Consider the following 20,198-nt stretch of genomic DNA (forward strand, 5'->3'; position numbering starts at 1 on the left):
TTAATCTTTCTCAACTGATCCTACACTTTAGTCACTTCTGCCACATTTTGGCAAAAATTAAAGGATACAATGACCTAATCTTCTCAACATTATGCACCTAGGGACCAATGATGATCCTGACAAAGTAAACTTTTATATATATATTATATATATATATATATATATATATATATATATATATATATATATATATATATATATATATATATATATACACACACAGTGGGATGCGAAAGTTTGGGCAACCTAGTTAATTGTCATGATTTTCCTGTATAAATTGTTGTTTGTTACGATAAAAATTGTCAGTTAAATATATCATATAGGAGACACACACAGTGATATTTGAGAAGTGAAGTTACGTTTATTGGATTTACAGAAAGTGCGCAATAATTGTTTAAATAAAATTAGGCAGATGCATACATTTGGGCACTGTTGTCATTTTATTGATTCCAAAACCTTTAAAACTAATTATTGGAACTCAAATTGGCTTGGTAAGCTCAGTGACCCCCTGATCTACATACACAGGTGAATCCAATTATGAGAAAGAGTACTTAAGGGGGTCAATTGTAAGTTTCCGTCCTCTTTTAATTTTCTCTGAAGAGTAGTAAAATGGGGGACTCAAAACAACTCTCAAATGACCTGAAGACAAAGATTGTTCACCATCATGGTTTAGGGGAAGGATACCGAAAGCGGTCTCAGAGATTTCAGTTGTCTGTTTCCACAGCTAGGAACATACAGAGGAAATGGAAGACCACAGGCTCAGTTCAAGTTAAGGCTCGAAGTGGCAGACCAAAAAAAATCTCTGATAGGCAGAAGTGACGAATGGTGAGAACAGTCAGAGTCAACCCACAGACCAGCACCAAAGACCTACAACATCATCTTGCTACAGATGGAGTCACTGTACATTATTCAATCATTCGGCACACTTTACACACTGTATGTGAGAGTGATGCCGAGGAAGCCTTTTCTCCACCCACAGCACAAACAGAGCTGATTGAGGTATACTAAAGCACATTTGGACAAGCCAGCTTCATTTTGGAATAAGGTGCTGTGGACTGATGAAACTAGAATCAAGTTATTTGGGCATAACAAAGGGTGTTATGCATGGAGGAAAAACAACACAGCATTCCAAGAAAAACACCTGCTACCTACAGAAAATTTGGTGGTTCCATCATGCTGTGGGGCTGTGTGGCCAATGCAGGGACTGGGAATGTTTTCAAAGTTGAGGGATGTATGGATTCCACTCAGTATCAGCAGATTCTGGAGACCAGTGTCCAGGAATCAGTGACAAAGCTGAAGCTGCGCCGGGGCTGGTTCTTTCAACAAGACAAAGACCCTAAACACTGCTCAAAATCCACTAAGGCATTCATGCAGAGGAACAAGTACAACGTTCTGGAATGGCCATCTCAGTCCCCAGAACTGAATATAATTCAAAATCTGTGGAGTGAGTTAAAGAGAGCTGTCCATGCTTGGAAGCCATCAAACCTAAATGAGCTAGAGATGTTTTGTAAACAGTAATGGTTCAAAATACCTTCAACCAGAATCCAGACTCTCATTGGAACATACAGGAAGGGTTTAGAGGCTGTAATTTCTGCAAAAGGAGGATCTACTAAATATTGATTTAATTTCCTTTTTGTGGTGCCCAAATTAATGCATCTGTCTAATTTTGTTAAAACTATTATTGCACACTTTCTGTAAATCCAATAAATTTCATTACACTTCTCAAATATCACTGTGTGTGTCTCCTATATGATATATTTAGTACATAGCAAGGAAATGAGCAGCGCTACTTAAAAACAGACTAGTGCCTACCTGCAAAAGAGTGCAAGCCCCACTTGTGGGGTCGAATACACACCGAGCATACACATGACCTGTCTACCACTAGAGGAGGATGTTGGTTTCCATTAACAGCTTGCATGCAACCTATTAAGTACTCGTCCCTCCCACTGCGAAGAAGTCAATCCTCCATGGGAGGGGCCTAACACTAACTAAATCCTAACCTATGTATATGCATAGCCTGGGTGCGGCTAATCAAATAAAATCGAAAATTGAAAATTGCGCAAAAGGTGGATCAGCGCAACACCAGGCCGCCTCCGAATGGCCTCCATCAGAGATGCGCTGAGCCCCCCCAGGAACTACAAATGCACCTTGAACCCAAACAGAAGCTCTGCATATACACCAAAAGCATGGCTGTTAAGTGGGAGCAGCTGACAAAAATGAATTACATTAGTACATAGCAAGGAAATGAGCAGCGCTACTTAAAAACAGACTAGTGCCTACCTGCAAAAGAGTGCAAGCCCCACTTGTGGGGTCAAATACACACCGAGCATACACATGACCTGTCTACCACTAGAGGAGGATGTTGGTTTCCATTAACAGCTTGCATGCAACCTATTAAGTACTCGTCCCTCCCACTGCGAAGAAGTCAATCCTCCATGGGAGGGGCCTAACACTAACTAAATCCTAACCTATGTATATGCATAGCCTGGGTGCGGCTAATCAAATAAAATCGAAAATTGAAAATTGCGCAAAAGGTGGATCAGCGCAACACCAGGCCGCCTCCGAATGGCCTCCATCAGAGATGCGCTGAGCCCCCCCAGGAACTACAAACGCACCTTGAACCCAAGCAGAAGCTCTGCATATACACCAAAAGCATGGCTGTTAAGTGGGAGCAGCTGACAAAAACGAATTACATTAGTACATAGCAAGGAAATGAGCAGCGCTACTTAAAAACAGACTAGTGCCTACCTGCAATAGAGTGCAATCCCCACTTGTGGGGTCGAATGCACACCGAGCATACACATGACCTGTCTACCACTAGAGGAGGATGTTGGTTTCCATTAACAGCTTGCATGCAACCTATTAAGTACTCGTCCCTCCCACTGCGAAGAAGTCAATCCTCCATGGGAGGGGCCTAACACTAACTAAATCCTAACCTATGTATATGCATAGCCTGGGTGCGGCTAATCAAATAAAATCAAAAATTGAAAATTGCGCAAAAGGTGGATCAGCGCAACACCAGGCCGCCTCCGAATGGCCTCCATCAGAGATGCGCTGAGCCCCCCCAGGAACTACAAACGCACCTTGAACCCAAACAGAAGCTCTGCATATACACCAAAAGCATGTCTGTTAAGTGGGAGCAGCTGACAAAAATGAATTACATTAGTACATAGCAAGGAAATGAGCAGCGCTTTTTTTGTACACGTTGCGGTCCGCAATAGCGCTAATTACAGTCGGGAATGCGAAAAATGTTACGCGTGGCCAGTTCTGACGGGCCTGTCGGCAAAAACGAAACTAGCTGGCAGCGGGGGACCAGAGGATTAGTGAGTGGCTGCAAGGGCACAGGACTGCTGCAAGGGGCTGGTAGAAGCCCCAGGTGAGTAAAACTCATTTTTTTTCTGGCTTAAGTGTCTCTTTAAAAGTGTATTTGTAGTGCTGCAGGAGGTATAATTAGGGATGGCAGTTCATGCAAGAAGATGTGTTTGCATGCATGTTCACATCTGGATGCGCATGTGAATTTCCACTTATGTCAGGATGTGATGATTTGTGAACATGACTGATTGTATTCATATTTAATCTGGTGACTGCACTGCCTGAAGTTCACTCATCTTACTGATAATATAAGCTGCGCATCACATGGAACCTGGACAGAGTAAAAATTAGTGGGACATGGATATCACATAACTTCTTGTTACCACAGCTTTTGCAAAGGACTTGCCTGGTCATATTTATTTATGATATTGTATATTATGCTACTTTTATATTATAACTACTTATAGAAAATTATTTTTAGAGATAAACTTAATAAATGCAGTACATTTGAAACCCCCCCAAATATCTTCAAACCTAATTCAAAGCAGGAATAAGATAACCAAAGATATGTTATAGCTAGTCATTTTGAGACAACTTGCACTTTATCCGTATGTGCTCTATCCACTTCTGCAAATGTATTTAAGTGAACAGATACTTAGAGAATTCACAGCACTGAAAGCTACATATTTGACTTAAAGTGTAATCCACTTTTAAAGTATTAGAGTAACTTATTGCTGATTATAAAAATTCAATGTGGGCTTGAATTCTACTTAAACATCATCATGTGAGATTAGTTTAGGCTTCTCTAACACGATTATAGTATTAGAGATTATTTAAACATAGGAGAGAATATGTATGTTCTGAAAAAAATATAGAATATTAGAACTTTTGGACACTAGCAAATATAATAATTCAGCCCCACCTCCTCAATAGATTACCGTAATATCCAAACAAACAATAATATGAATGAGCATGGAGATTTTAGGATATCTTTTGTATACATCCACAACTAAAATATATATTTTTTAAAGCATATTTAAAAAAACATTTCTGTGTGATACAATTCATGTTTGACAATAACACCTTTCTTTCTTCAAAATAAAGTCTAAGACATGTTTCACAGCCAACAGCAGCTTCTTCAGAGGCTTACAACAACACATGCATCAATGCAGCTAAAAGACCAAGAACTGGGTAGTAAAATAAATTTGGGCAAGTTAATAGAGGCTTCCAAAAACTGGACCGACAATTAATGCTGTTGGAAGAATCACAGCTCTTGCACGCACATTTATATGAGTAACATAATCATACAATTTTGATAAGATCCCTTTAATAAATCCTTTTTTTTTAAAATCAGAAACACAATAACAATAACCCTAGCATTACTGAGATCATCTTTAATTGTAGGCTACAAATGCTACAATATACAGAGGTGCTCCAGCCATGAATGATCTATGATTTTATTATTTAACTGACCTGTGTGCCTGAATGAACAGAGATTTCCCACATCTGAATCACCCTGGATATTTTTTGGGTCAGAAAAGCAGTAAGAATCTTCCCCCTGAAGAAATACATTTTTGTCTTCCAGGCACTAGGCAGTACAGAGAATGTAGCTTAGTTTTCTATCCATTATAGAATGGGGCAGCACAGTGGCATAGTAGATAGCACTCTCCCCTTGCAGTGCTGGGTCACTGGTTTAGATCCCTGCCAGAGGACTATCTGCAAGGAGTTTGTATGTTCTCCCCATGTCTCTGTGGGTTTCCTCTGGGCACTCTGGTTACCTCCCACATCCCAAAATTATACAGATAAGTTAACTGGCTTCCCTCTAAATTGGCCCTAGACTATGATTCATACACTACACAATACATACATACACATATGACTACGGTAGGGATTAGATTGTGAGCCCCTCTGAGGGACAGTTAGGTGACAAGACAATATACTCTGTACAGCACTGCAGAAGATGTCAGACTTTGCACTATATAAATACTAAATAATAACAATAATATTCCTTATTGTAAAGAAGTTTGACTCCACTCATCTCATGTTTTGCTCCCTTTGGTGGCTGAATGCTCAGCTTTTCAATTTATATATATTTATATTTCATTTTCTAGGCCAACAAACATTTAATATACATATCAAATCATTCAAATGTATATTTCTGTGTCAAAAGCTTTTGTCAATACGCTACATTTGCAGCCACTCTTCTCCTAAATACCTGCTCATTGCACTAAAATCATTCCTTTTTTTTTTTAATCCTATAGGATTACTCTCACTGCAGCGATTGTGGTGCATTTACGATCCCCAATCATTTATATTATAAACGCAATGCATGCAGCATTTTCCTGGGGATTGCGTTGGGACTCTCATTCACTAAAATGAGGATTGAAAATTGCAATCACTGAAAAATCTCCCAAAAAGTAATGCAAAATTGTGATTGCAATCGCTAGGTGATTGTGATCAAGATATGCATTACAAGAGTGAATGGGGACTTAGAAGTTAATCCCCTTTTAGTAGTCCCCTTGCTCACAACTCTGTATGGGCTTTTTTATACTTCATACCGTTTTTCTGCGTTTTCCAATTGCATGCAAAGCACAGGAGCCCTTTTTTTTACTAGTTAGGTGCTATAGCAATGTGATTTTGCCTAATCGCAAAAGTCAGGGCATGTTCTCAACTTTTTGCCGGCCAAAGCAAACTTGTGAGCGTGTGCCCCCCCCTTCCCCCCTTCCTCCTCTAATCCATCAGGAAAATCACCTTTCTCATACATACATACATACATAAATATACAATGTGTGTGTGTGTGTGTGTGTGTGTGCGTGTGTGTGTGTGTGTGCGTGCGTGCGTGCGTGTGTGTGTGTGTGTGTGCCAGCAGCTAAACAAATGCTAACTGGATGCTGATAGTGTGTTGCGGAGTGCTGATTGGTGGCTGGCTAGGGCAGCATGCACACACACTATACACACCCACACACAAATAGTGTGCACACACTTCTCACACACTGCACATACATACACGCACTGTACATACATAGACTGCACATACTGTATATTCATACACACATGGCCATTTCATTTTACTACATGAGAGCACATGCTATATGGAGGGACAACAATGATATGCTGTAGCATAACATATAGGATTAACTGTAATTTAGGCAAAAGAATCAGAATGTCACTGATTGATACTGTTATTACAGGATCTTGGACTCAGTATGAGACATCAAGCTCTCAATGAGGCAGTGACAGTCAGGAATCAATCTTATGGCCCGTACTCACGGGCTGCAGAAGTGGCCTGTCGCCAGCACACGTGAGCGTGTGGGCGACAGGCCGGCGACAGCTCCTCGCCAGGTCCTTCCGCGTACACACGCGGAAGAGGGACCAGCGGCGAGACGGAAGCTGTCGCCGACGTTCCTCCTCCCCCCGCCGGAAGCTCCATATACCACAATGGAGGTTGCTGTCGCTAGTCCGCGTACTCACGCGGACTAGCGACAGTTGCGGGGGAGGTGCGGCGGCGACTGTCGCCATGCGATTGAAACTTTCAATCGCATGGCGACATGAGCGACGGGCGACAGTTCGGGGTGCGCGCGCGTGCGACGGCCCATACTCACGGGCGACCTGTCGCTGCAACACGCGCGCGCCGCGTGTTGAGGCGACAAAAGTCCCTCGTGAGTATGGGCCATTACCCTCTCCACTCTCTTTGTAATCAGACACCATAGGGTCACTAGCCTGTGTGCGAATCTAATAATCTAAGGAATGTCTTCCTGAATAAGGGCCAGTCTAAAACTTTTTTCCAACCTGAAACTCCTTTGCTTGTAACATTGTACAGGAAGTCATTAGAACACTGATACAGCCTGAGACAGATGTCTTTTTTACGTACCCTCGGGAGCAGGGACAGTGTAAAAATTCCAAAGTTTTTATAATTCTTTATCTTTGTGGTGGCTACATGCAGTTATTAGAACAACTGTAGAGATAGCAAATGATTTCTTTTTACATACCCTTAATTTTTATGGGCTCTTATCAGTTTGCCACCTGTAGGGAGTGCCACCCTGAACTAATTGCATCAGGTGGCATTATAAAAGTACTGCATGATGCATTACTTCTGTGTTTCGCCTTATGTTCTTAGCATTCAGTTAAAATTTCAAAATGAAATCACAAACAGATCACAATAAAATTGCATTGTAAATCACAAAAGCATTGTATTATGTTTGCAGTAGAAAAAAACCTTAAAGAGGAACTCCAGTGAAAATAGTGTAATAAAAAAGTGCTTCATTTTTACAATAATTATGTATAAATGATTTAGTCAGTGTTTGCTCATTGTAAAATCTTTCCTCTACCCGATTTACATTCTGACATTTATTACATGGTGACATTTTTACTGTGGGCAGGTTATGTAGCTGCTGCTAGCTGTTTTAGCCGTTGGAGACAGCTGTAAACAGCTATTTCCTGTCTGTGAACCGTGTTACATTGTGGAAATTGTCAAGTCCTCAGAGCTTCTTGTGGGAGGGGTTTCACCACAATATCAGTCATACAGCGCCCCCTGATGGTCTGTTTGTGAAAAGCAATAGATTTCCCATGTAAAAGGGGGTATCAGCAACTGATTGGAATAAAGTTAAATTCTTGGTTGGAGTTTCTCTTTAAATCCCCCCACCCCCTTGTGCATAAACTTCAAAATGTTAGGTGTAGAAGAAGTGCCACGCAGTCTGGGATATGAACCCTGCAAGGTGATAGTGCTATCCACTATGCCACTATGCCGCCAAGTCCTGCTGAATGATTGCTCTTAATGATCCTAAGGTTTAGTTAATCAGTCCCACCATCTTTTATCTTTTTCCAGGTTCACACACAGGCATACAGTAGTAGGGTCAGTTTGGTTGGTTGCCTATCAAATTATTGAGCAATCATTTGTGAGTCCTGGTTCACAATGCAAGATCTTTTCTATCACTAGTGATTTGAATTGGTAATGCAATGCTATGAGTGATTTTTATAAAATTATATTGCTCACGTGAGAACAAACCTATAGCATTACATTAGTAAGAGTTTTTAAAATTACAAGCCCTTAGAAAAAGCTCTTGCAGTGTAGGTTACTGCAATTTTTTGCTGAAATAAAATTCACAGTCTTTGTGAATATATAGTGTATGTACATTTGAAATAGTTCATTAGAATCACAAGCACAGAAACATTTTATGAAGTGCAGAAGTTACAATGAAAAGCTCTGCAGTGTGTTGTGATATATATATTGGCTTGGAATACAATTTAATAAGCAATAAAAACAGAAAAATGGATTCAGTCTATGAATTATGCATGCATTTTAGTACCTGAAATATCAACATTGTATTGTATTGAAAGTTCTTTATGACTCATATTTCCAATGTTTTTATTTTTCCAGAAATTTTACAGTAGTAAATTCAAAGATCATTGTAGTTACCATTCATCCGGAGCCAAAATCAAGCGATGCATTGGTGGAAATTGAACTTGCACACCTGAACAATGTGAGTAAAGTTTTGTTTTCATGTACACTGCCACTATTCTGTATGTAAAATAATGGTGCCTAGTTATGCTAAACACACACACACACACACACACACACACACACACACATCACTGCCCTATAGAACTCTCCAGCAAAATTCTATTTATACTTCATGACTTTGTAAAAAACAAAGTCACATCAATTTCATAATTACCTTTGAGATGTTATTGATGTATCATAATAAAAAAAAAAAAAATTCTATATAATGATATCCCTGTCCCTGCATCCTCATCTGTCCCTGTGTTCTAGCATGTGTTGTGTGTGGCTGACATGCACTTTGAACAGAGGAGGGGGGCAGTCACGCTCAGGCGTGTGCGCGCATATGGGTTGGCGGTGTGTGTGCGCAACACGCACGGGGCTCTTGCACTGCAGGGGAAGGGTTGCTGCTGTAGGCTAGTGCCTCTTTTTTAATGGGTGGGCCTTTTTACTAGTTATAAATATTATAACTTTAATTTTAAAGTTCCATACATACTTACAACAATGGTCATCTGAAACAATTGTTCTTGATAATCTTGAGTAGCTTTTGTTTGTACAAGCATTCTGTTGGGCTCTCTTCTGATCAGTGTTTTCAGCTCTCTGTAGAGGGAGGGAGGAGGATGAACAGAGTCTGCAGTGATACATAACAATAATGATTGTGCATGGTTTTCCACTTTCCAGTATGCCTGGTTGCTAATAAGCTGTCGACGGTTGTCAGTAGAGATGGCCCGAACTGTTCGCCGGCGAGCAATATTCTGCAAACACCGGCTGTTCGCATTTGCAGAGAACAGCGAACATTTGGCATGTTCAATTTGCCCCCTATACATTATTATTGGCAGCACGTGGGCAGCACAGTGGCGTAGTGGTGAGCGCACTCGCCTTACAGCGCTGGGTCCCGGTTCAAATCCCAGCCAGGTCAGCATCTGCAAGGAGTTTGTATATTCTCCCCATGTCTGCGTGGGTTTCCTCCAGGCACTCCAGTTTCCTCCCACATCCCAAAAACATACGTATAGGTTAATAGTCTCCCTCCTAAGTTGCCCCTAGACTGCAACACATAGGGCCTGATTCACAAAGCGGTGCTAAAAGTTAGCACGCTGGTGAAAAGCCCTTTATCATGCCTAATCTCAGTTTAGGTGTGATAAGTTTAGGTGTGATAAGTTTAGGCATGTTAAGTTTAGGTGTGATAAGTTTAGGCGTGATAAGTTTAAGCACCAACTGGGTTAGCACCGCAGTGCACAGCTGATGAAAGTTTTGTGCTAGCAAAGTCTGGTGCACTTCGCAAAGAGTTTAATGGCGCTGCTTTGCATGCGGGACTTTGCGTGCGATCTAAACGTATCTAAACTTAGCATGCCTAAACTTATCATGACTAAACGTATCACGCCTAAATTTATCACGCCTAAACTGACTATTCACAGCATGGTGCAATGGTTATAATGCCTAAAGTCTCTAACTGGGTTAGCACCGCTTTGTGAATCGAGCCCATACACTATACAATACATACATAGACATAGGATTATGTAGAGAATTAGATTGTGAACTCCTACGAGGGACAGTTAGTGACAAGACGATATGCTCTGTACTGCGCTGCGGAAGATGTTGGAGCTATACAAATACTAAATAATAATAATAATAATAATTATTGAGCTAAACTTTACAGTCAGCAGACACATGGCAGCCAATCAGCTAGCACCCCGTCTTGGACCCCCACCCCCCTATCAAAAAGTAATAGCCATATTGGATTAATTCTCTGCTGGCTGCTGACTGTTAGTGAGAGCCGGGTCAGACTTGCTGCAGATAGGTAGGGAAAGCATTAGCTAGACCTGTGTTCTTGTTCCTCACTTGCTGTGAAAGCACCCCAAACAGGCCTTTTGAGGGCTAGCACATCGGTTTCCTGTGTTTTTTTTTGTGTGTGACACTCCACAGCCCTCTGACACCCAGAGCTGTGTGCACACTACTGCTGTTGCCTCATTAAGTTGCAGACACAGAATCAGTCCAGTGAATAATTATTTCACTGTATTCTGACTACTCTGTACTTTTGCATTCCTCTGTGTGAGACACTCCACAGCCCAGAGCCCATTGACACCCAGAGCTGTGCATAATGGGATTTGTGCCCTTTAGGGATTAAAACCAGACTTTGTGTCAACTCCTTAATTTTTGGTGGGACTTTTGGCATGGATCCCCCTCCATCATGCCCCTAACCAGGTGTTAGACCCCTTGAAACAACTTTTCCATCACTTTTGTGGCCAGGTTTTAAAATTCGCTTGCCCATTGAAGTCTATGGAGGTTTGCGAGATTCGCCTGCTCGCCAAACATTTGCGGAAGTTTGCGTTCACCATTTGCGAACAGAGAATTCTATGTTCGCAACATCTCTAGTTGTCAGTGAACACTTTTTCACTTCAAAAAGGTGCCCAGGATTATCTGTTCCCAACATTCTACCTCCTCTATGTCAATGAGCCAGTACTACTGCAAGCACCACTATAGCCTCCTTAACATTTGTTCATACAATATATTTCCTCCAAACTACCTTGGCTGCCTACCACACCCTATATCCCCAGCAGTCCATAAGTGTGAAGGACGCTTTGTGGAACTCCTTCCCAGCATCAAATAATTCTGATAATTCAACATATACAGTAGTAATTCTAATGGCCCATTACCTCCTCCACCACTATCACCTTTGGAATTTAATTAATTCATAATATTTATGGTAGACAGCAAAGAAAGTCTAGGGGAAATATATTATCTGAAGGGAAGTTCCATAGAGGCTGACATATTTATTTCCTTTCAAATAATGCAAATTGCCTGGCTGTCCCGCGGATTCTGTACCTCCAATATTTTTAGCCATGTACCCTGAATTAGCATGCAGAACAATTGTACTTTAACCACTTGACCACTGAGGGTTTTTATCCCTTTAGGACCAGAGCAATTTTCACCTGTCAGCGCTGCTCCCACTCTTTCACCAATAACTTAATCACAAAGACTTGATTTATGTCCTTTTTTTACACCACCAATTAGGCTTTCTTTGGGAGGTACATTATGCTAAGAATTATTTTATTCTAAACACATTTTATTTGGAATAACAAGAAAAAATGGAAAACATTCATTATTTCTTCGTTTTTGGCCATTATAGTGTTAAAATAAAAAGTTCTATTGTGGATAAAACCAACACATTTTGTTTGCTAATTTGTCCCAGTTATTGCAACGTTTAAAATATTTCCCTAGTTCCTCCCCTGGGAGACCAACTGATCACCTGCAGATCCCGTGGGAAGAGATATCCCCTCACCTGTCCTCAAGATAGCTCTCCAATCCCTCAGGAAGGATTGCCCCAGAAAGATAAGACACAGGAAAAGTGGAAAACCCAAACTTCACTTACTAACTCAAAATAAAGTGAAATATGGGTTCCTGGTCCACCCCCCCCCCCCCCCCCCTTCCTCCCCTGACTAGATAGACCAATCTAAAATGCTGGCGCTCGTGTCGGGTAAAGGACACGTCCTGGTGCAGCTTTTTTACTTATTCATAATGGTTGCTCCTATTTTCTAGCAGTCATGATATTAGTTAGGAGAGTTTAAACTGTCTTTGGTTATGTTTTGTAATATTATTCTTGGTACTGTATTCTCCATTATTGAGCTACCTTCTTATCCGCTTTCAAAGTTTGTTGGTACAGCATGTCAGAAGACTGACATGCCTTGCTGTATGTGATTACCCAACATGTAACTCACTTATAGATCTTTAAGACTGTGTTGGTACTGTTGTACTGCGTTGTATTGTTTTGTATTGTTTGACTTAACAACTCAATAAAAACTATTAAAATTAAAATATTTCCCTAGTACAATGTATGGTGCCAATATTTTATTTGGAAATAAAGGTGCATTTTTTCAGTTTTGCGCCCATTACTAGTTATAAATCCGAAAATTAAAAAAAATCACAGTTACACACATACCTATTAAAAAAGTTCAGTCCCTAAAGCAACTATTTATGTAAATATATATATATATATATAATCAATTATCAAGGGGTGAGCAGCACAAACCAACTTTTAATGCAATTTTTTTGCAAAGTATGCACGCAGCAGTGGAGACCCCAATCCCCACAAGAAATATATATAACATACAGAGGGGCTGCAGCACACAACAGGAAAAACAGTGACAGGGGCTCTTGGTTACGCTTTAACGCGCTTAAGCTCACCAACTGCGCCAAAGTGTCCCCGATCTGGTGAGTCCTACTCTAACCATATAAAGCTAGTTTTTATCAGCAGTCTAGTGGGAACTAAACCAAAAACCCAAGAGTCAACTAAATGGGAGAAAAGGAAATTAAAAACACCTCACCTTCCACTAGCTACCAAACGAACTCTCTGGACATGTGCAATGCACTCATTTATATGCTTAACTGTGCTAGAGGTGGGCGTGGTTATGCAGGCTCACAAGGGGAAAATTATAATCAATTATCAAGGGGTGAGCAGCACAAACCAACTTTTAATGCAATTTTTTTGCAAAGTATGCACGCAGCAGTGGAGACCCCAATCCCCACAAGAAATATATATAACATACAGAGGGGCTGCAGCACACAACAGGAAAAACAGTGACAGGGGCTCTTGGTTACGCTTTAACGCGCTTAAGCTCACCAACTGCGCCAAAGTGTCCCCGATCTGGTGAGTCCTACTCTAACCATATAAAGCTAGTTTTTATCAGCAGTCTAGTGGGAACTAAACCAAAAACCCAAGAGTCAACTAAATGGGAGAAAAGGAAATTAAAAACACCTCACCTTCCACTAGCTACCAAACGAACTCTCTGGACATGTGCAATGCACTCATTTATATGCTTAACTGTGCTAGAGGTGGGCGTGCTTATGCAGGCTCACAAGGGGAAAATTATAATCAATTATCAAGGGGTGAGCAGCACAAACCAACTTTTAATGCAATTTTTTTGCAAAGTATGCACGCAGCAGTGGAGACCCCAATCCCCACAAGAAATATATATAACATACAGAGGGGCTGCAGCACACAACAGGAAAAACAGTGACAGGGGCTCTTGGTTACGCTTTAACGCGCTTAAGCTCACCAACTGCGCCAAAGTGTCCCCGATCTGGTGAGTCCTACTCTAACCATATAAAGCTAGTTTTTATCAGCAGTCTAGTGGGAACTAAACCAAAAACCCAAGAGTCAACTAAATGGGAGAAAAGGAAATTAAAAACACCTCACCTTCCACTAGCTACCAAACGAACTCTCTGGACATGTGCAATGCACTCATTTATATGCTTAACTGTGCTAGAGGTGGGCGTGGTTATGCAGGCTCACAAGGGGAAAATTATAATCAATTATCAAGGGGTGAGCAGCACAAACCAACTTTTAATGCAATTTTTTTGCAAAGTATGCACGCAGCAGTGGAGACCCCAATCCCCACAAGAAATATATATAACATACAGAGGGGCTGCAGCACACAACAGGAAAAACAGTGACAGGGGCTCTTGGTTACGCTTTAACGCGCTTAAGCTCACCAACTGCGCCAAAGTGTCCCCGATCTGGTGAGTCCTACTCTAACCATATAAAGCTAGTTTTTATCAGCAGTCTAGTGGGAACTAAACCAAAAACCCAAGAGTCAACTAAATGGGAGAAAAGGAAATTAAAAACACCTCACCTTCCACTAGCTACCAAACGAACTCTCTGGACATGTGCAATGCACTCATTTATATGCTTAACTGTGCTAGAGGTGGGCGTGGTTATGCAGGCTCACAAGGGGAAAATTATAATCAATTATCAAGGGGTGAGCAGCACAAACCAACTTTTAATGCAATTTTTTTGCAAAGTATGCATGCAGCAGTGGAGACCCCAATCCCCACAAGAAATATATATAACATACAGAGGGGCTGCAGCACACAACAGGAAAAACAGTGACAGGGGCTCTTGGTTACGCTTTAACGCGCTTAAGCTCACCAACTGCGCCAAAGTGTCCCCGATCTGGTGAGTCCTACTCTAACCATATAAAGCTAGTTTTTATCAGCAGTCTAGTGGGAACTAAACCAAAAACCCAAGAGTCAACTAAATGGGAGAAAAGGAAATTAAAAACACCTCACCTTCCACTAGCTACCAAACGAACTCTCTGGACATGTGCAATGCACTCATTTATATGCTTAACTGTGCTAGAGGTGGGCGTGGTTATGCAGGCTCACAAGGGGAGCAGGGACAGGGAAGCTGGTCAGAGTTGATGGGAAAAAAATGTTTGGAATCATGTATGATTTTCGTTCCACTTCTGATGTGTACACCACTTTGTGTTGGTCTTTCATGTGGAATTCCAATAAAATTGATTCATGTTTGTGACAGTAATATGACAAAATGTGGAAAACTTCAAGGGGGCCGAATACTTTTGCAACCCACTGTATATTATGTTGGGTACTATGGGAGAGGTTGGGAGGGAAATTGTTTATTTTAGATGTAAATGTAGGCATTTTAATTGAATGAAATGCTGTTTGATGTAGTTTTACTATTTTGCCACAAGATGTCCTCAGTCATAATTTCAAATTCAGGTATGTTAGGATGTGAATCGGAGGTAAAGCATGCACAATAACAACAGGAAGATACAATGAATGCAGGCATCTCATGGACGCTGGCATTCATTGAATCGGGGACTTGGATTAATGAATGGGAACGGCGATGATGTCCCCGCTAACCAGCAATAACAGTAGCACGCGCACGGCCGCCCGCTCCCATTGACTAATTATTGCAACCCTGGGAGTTCAAATGAAGTTTCCCAGGGCGTGATTATACTGCACCTGGTGCAGTAAGTAATTAAAGTGAACCCAAGGTAAAAATACACTCAAGAGATAAACAATTGGATCTGTTCTCCTACTCCTAAAAATTACTTCTTTAGATATCTCATGGTTTTATTTTATGTATAAATATTTACAAAGTAAATTTAATGTTTTATTATCTCTGGCAATGGCAGTGTCTCAAGAGTAGATATGGCCCAAACCTCAGAGTTTCGGTTCGCGAACCTTGAACGCGAACTTCCGCAAAGGTTCGGTTCGCGCAAACTTTCGCAAACCACAATAGACTTCAATGGGGAGGTGAACTTTGAAAACTAGAAACACTTATGCTGGTCACAAAAGTGATGGAAAAGATGTTTCAAGGGGTCTAACACCTGGAGGGGGGCATGGCGGAGTGGGATAGACGACAAAAGTCCAGTGGAAAAATCTGGATTTGATGCAAAGCAGTGTTTTAAGGGCAAAAATCACATTGAATGCTAAATTACGTAGTTACATAGTTACATAGTTATTTTGGTTGAAAAAAGACATACGTCCATCGAGTTCAACCAGTACAAAGTACAACTCCAGCCCGTCCCCCACATACCCCTGTTGATCCAGAGGAAGGCAAAAAAAACCCCACAAGGCATGGTCCAATTAGCCCCAAAAGGGAAAAAATCCTTCCTGACTCCAGATGGCAATCAGATAAAATCCCTGGATCAACATCATTAGGCATAACCTAGTAATTGTAGCCATGGATGTCTTTCAACGCAAGGAAAGCATCTAAGCCCCCTTTAAATGCAGGTATAGAGTTTGCCATAACGACTTCCTGTGGCAATGCATTCCACATCTTAATCACTCTTACTGTAAAGAACCCTTTCCTAAATAAATGGCTAAAACGTTTTTCCTCCATGCGCAGCTCATGTCCTCTAGTCCTTTGAGAAGGCCTAGGGACAAAAAGCTCATCCGCCAAGCTATTATATTGCCCTCTGATGTATTTATACATGTTAATTATATCTCCTCTAAGGCGTCTTTTCTCTAGACTAAATAAACCCAGTTTATCTAACCTTTCTTGGTAAGCGAGACCTTCCATCCCACGTATCAATTTTGTAGCTCGTCTCTGCACCTGCTCTAAAACTGCAATATCTTTTTTGTAATGTGGTGCCCAGAAATGAATTTTATATTCCAGATGTGGCCTTACTAGAGAGTTAAACAGGGGCAATATTATGTTAGCATCTCGAGTTTTTATTTCCCTTTTAATGCATCCCAAAATTTTGTTCGCTTTAGCTGCAGCGGCTTGGCATTGAGTATGATTATTTAACTTGTTGTCGATGAGTACTCCTAAGTCCTTCTCCAAGTTTGATGTTCCCAACTGTATCCCATTTATTTTGTATGGTGCTAGACCATTGTTACGACCAAAATGCATGACTTTACATTTGTCAACATTGAATTTCATCTGCCATGTATGTGCCCATATAGCCATCCTATCCAGATCCTGTTGCAATATGACACTATCTTCCTGAGAGTTGATGATTCTGCACAATTTTGTATCATCTGCAAAAATAGCAACATTGCTCACTACTGCATCTACTAGGTCATTAATAAATAAATTGAAGAGCACTGGACCCAGTACAGACCCCTGTGGGACCCCACTGCTAACAGTCTCCCATTTTGAGTACGATCCATTGACCACAACTCTTTGTTTTCTGTCCATTAGCCAGTTCCCTATCCATGCACACAAACTCTTCCCCAGTCCTTGCATCCTCAACTTTTGCACCAGACTTCTGTGGGGAACAGTGTCAAAGGCCTTTGCAAAGTCCAAGTATATCACATCTACAGCATTCCCAATATCCATATTAGCATTCACTACCTCATAAAAGCTGAGCATGTTAGTCAAACAGGACCTGTCTTTAGTAAACCCATGTTGATGCTGAGAAATAAGATTATTTTCTACTATGAAGTCATGTATAGTATCTCTTAGTAACCCCTCAAATAGTTTGCATACAACTGATGTTAAGCTTACAGGTCTATAATTTCCTGGATCAGATTTTTTGCCCTTCTTAAATAATGGGAAAACATGGGCTGTACGCCAATCCACTGGGACTCTGCTAGTTGCAAGAGAGTCACAAAATATAAGATAAAGGGGCTTAGCTATAACTGAACTTAATTCTCTTAGGACCCGAGGATGCATGCCATCCGGGCCAGGTGCCTTGTCTATTTTTAATTTATGTAGTCTTGCCTTTACTTCTTCCTGCGTTAAGTATTTAATATTACAGTTAGAAGATTGAGACTCTTCTGCCTCTGTAATTTGCAACAGTGCTGTTTCCTTTGTGAAGACAGAAGCAAAGAAAGCATTTAATAACTCTGCCTTACCTTGGTCATCCACCATTGAGTTCCCACCCTCATCCTTTAGGATTCCTATACAGTCAACCTTTCTTTTTTTAGAGTTGATGTACTTGTAAAACTTTTTTGGGTTAGATTTGATATCCCTAGTGATTTGATTTTCAGCTTCGATCTTTGCCAGCCTAATTTCTTTTTTACAATTTTTATTGCACTCCTTATAATTGCTTAGTGCAGCCTCAGTCCCCTCCTGTTTTAGGACCTTATAGGCATTCTTTTTCCTCTTCATTTTATCCCTAACCTTTCTATTCATCCATAGAGGCCTTTTTTTATTCCTAGACATTTTGTTTCCATATGGGCCTAAAGTGCTTTAAAACTTCTTGCATGTGTATACATGAATCAGGGAGTTTAATTAGAGCAGTGGTGCTCAACCTTTTTTGGCCCGAGGGCCGAACTTCAAATCAAGAAAAATCTCGAGGGCCGGAACACATGCATACAAAATTTTGATGTAAAACTTTTAACGTTTTTCTAGTAACAGTTAACATGGTGTTGGAAATGGAAAGAAAACGACAATATAAGAATTGTTGTACTCACCATTTGATGCACATTTTCTTAATGAGAAGTTTGCGGCTGTTTTTCAGAAACCAATTTCTGGATATTTGGCTCCAAATTGTGGGGCTGTCGGCTCTGTGTGGGGCTGAGGGGGCTGTCGGCTCTGTGTGGGGCTGAGGGGGCTGTCGGCTCGGTGTGGGGCTGAGGGGGCTGTCGGCTCTGTGTGGGGCTGAGGGGGCTGTCGGCTCTGTGTGGGGCTGAGGGGGCTGTCGGCTCTGTGTGGGGCTGAGGGGGCTGTCGGCTCTGTGTGGGGCTGAGGGGGCTGTCGGCTCTGTGTGGGGCTGAGGGGGCTGTCGGCTCTGTGTGGGGCTGGGGGGGCTGTCGGCTCTGTGTGGGGCTGAGGGGGCTGTCGGCTCTGTGTGGGGCTGAGGGGGCTGTCGGCTCTGTGTGGGGCTGTGGGGGCTGTCGGCTCTGTGTGGGGCTGAGGGGGCTGTCGGCTCTGTGTGGGGCTGAGGGGGCTGTCGGCTCTGTGTGGGGCTGAGGGGGCTGTCGGCTCTGTGTGGGGCTGAGGGGGCTGTCGGCTCTGTGTGGGGCTGAGGGGGCTGTCGGCTCTGTGTGGGGCTGTGGGGGCTGTCGGCTCTGTGTGGGGCTGAGGGGGCTGTCGGCTCTGTGTGGGGCTGAGGGGGCTGTCGGCTCTGTGTGGGGCTGAGGGGGCTGTCGGCTCTGTGTGGGGCTGAGGGGGCTGTTGGCTCTGTGTGGGGCTGTGGGGGCTGTCGGCTCTGTGTGGGGCTGTGGGGGCTGTCGGCTCTGTGTGGGGCTGTCGGCTCTGTGTGGGGCTGAGGGGGCTGTCGGCTCTGTGTGGGGCTGATGGGGCTGTCGGCTCTGTGTGGGGCTGAGGGGGCTGTCGACTCTGTGTGGGGCTGAGGGGGCTGTTGGCTCTGTGTGGGGCTGAGGGGGCTGTTGGCTCTGTGTGGGGCTGAGGAGGCTGCCCGCGGTGTCCTGCAGGGGGGAGAGGATAGGGTGGTATTGCGCAGCACTAACTTATCGACTGAGGCTGCCCGCTGTGTCCTGCGGAAGAGAGGAGAGGATCGGGTGGTATTGTAGTGTCGCACTCGGCAGGTATTGCGTAGTCCCGCGCATACACCAGCGTGAGCTCCGTATTCAGCCCCGGGTAGCGCTGGGATAGTTAGAAAGCCTCGCTCATCGGTTACTGCAGGAACCTTCCTCCAATAGGAATTAGGCTGATTCCTATTGGAGGAAGGTTCCTGCAGTAACCAATGAGCGAGGCTTTCTAACTATCCCAGCGCTACCCAGGGCTGAATACGAGCACACGCGGGTGTATGCGCGAGACTACGCAATACCTGCCGAGTGCAGATACTTATAACTGTAACAATACCACCCGATCCTCTCCTCTCCGCAGGACACCGCTGCGCGGGCCACAGAAACTGGCCTCGCGGGCCACAAATGGCCCGCGGGCCGTAGGTTGGGCACAGCTGAATTAGAGTACTTCTTCACACTGATACATTAAACTCACTGTATAACGCAGCGCAAACATCTGTTTGTGTTTTGACGGCTGTGCTGGACTGGTGCGCACCATGGCGAGATTGCTCTTCCTCAGTGATATCAGGTAATGTCTGATTGCCTTATCAACTTTCGATGGTTCTTTTCTACTATTGTTAAAGCTTACATCTTACATTGTTAAAGCTTACATATTTATGTATATGAGATGAATCAACTTTAAATCCTTTAACGAGAATATGTTATG

The 20,198-nt window shown here is 42.5% G+C and overlaps 1 protein-coding gene across 5 annotated transcripts in view; it reads left to right on the forward strand.

Annotated features, from left to right (window-relative positions):
* The window catches only part of ADGRB3 (adhesion G protein-coupled receptor B3), a 1,235,185-nt gene that overhangs the window by 772,128 nt on the left and 442,859 nt on the right, over positions 1-20,198 (forward strand). For all 5 annotated transcript variants that reach the window (XM_068281444.1, XM_068281441.1, XM_068281445.1 and 2 more), the window contains one exon: positions 8,690-8,792. In XM_068281444.1, the coding sequence (XP_068137545.1) occupies positions 8,690-8,792 (103 nt within the window). The remainder of the gene's footprint in view (positions 1-8,689; positions 8,793-20,198) is intronic.

The sequence above is a fragment of the Hyperolius riggenbachi genome, chromosome 4 (genome assembly GCF_040937935.1).
Source record: "Hyperolius riggenbachi isolate aHypRig1 chromosome 4, aHypRig1.pri, whole genome shotgun sequence".
NCBI lineage: Eukaryota > Metazoa > Chordata > Amphibia > Anura > Hyperoliidae > Hyperolius > Hyperolius riggenbachi.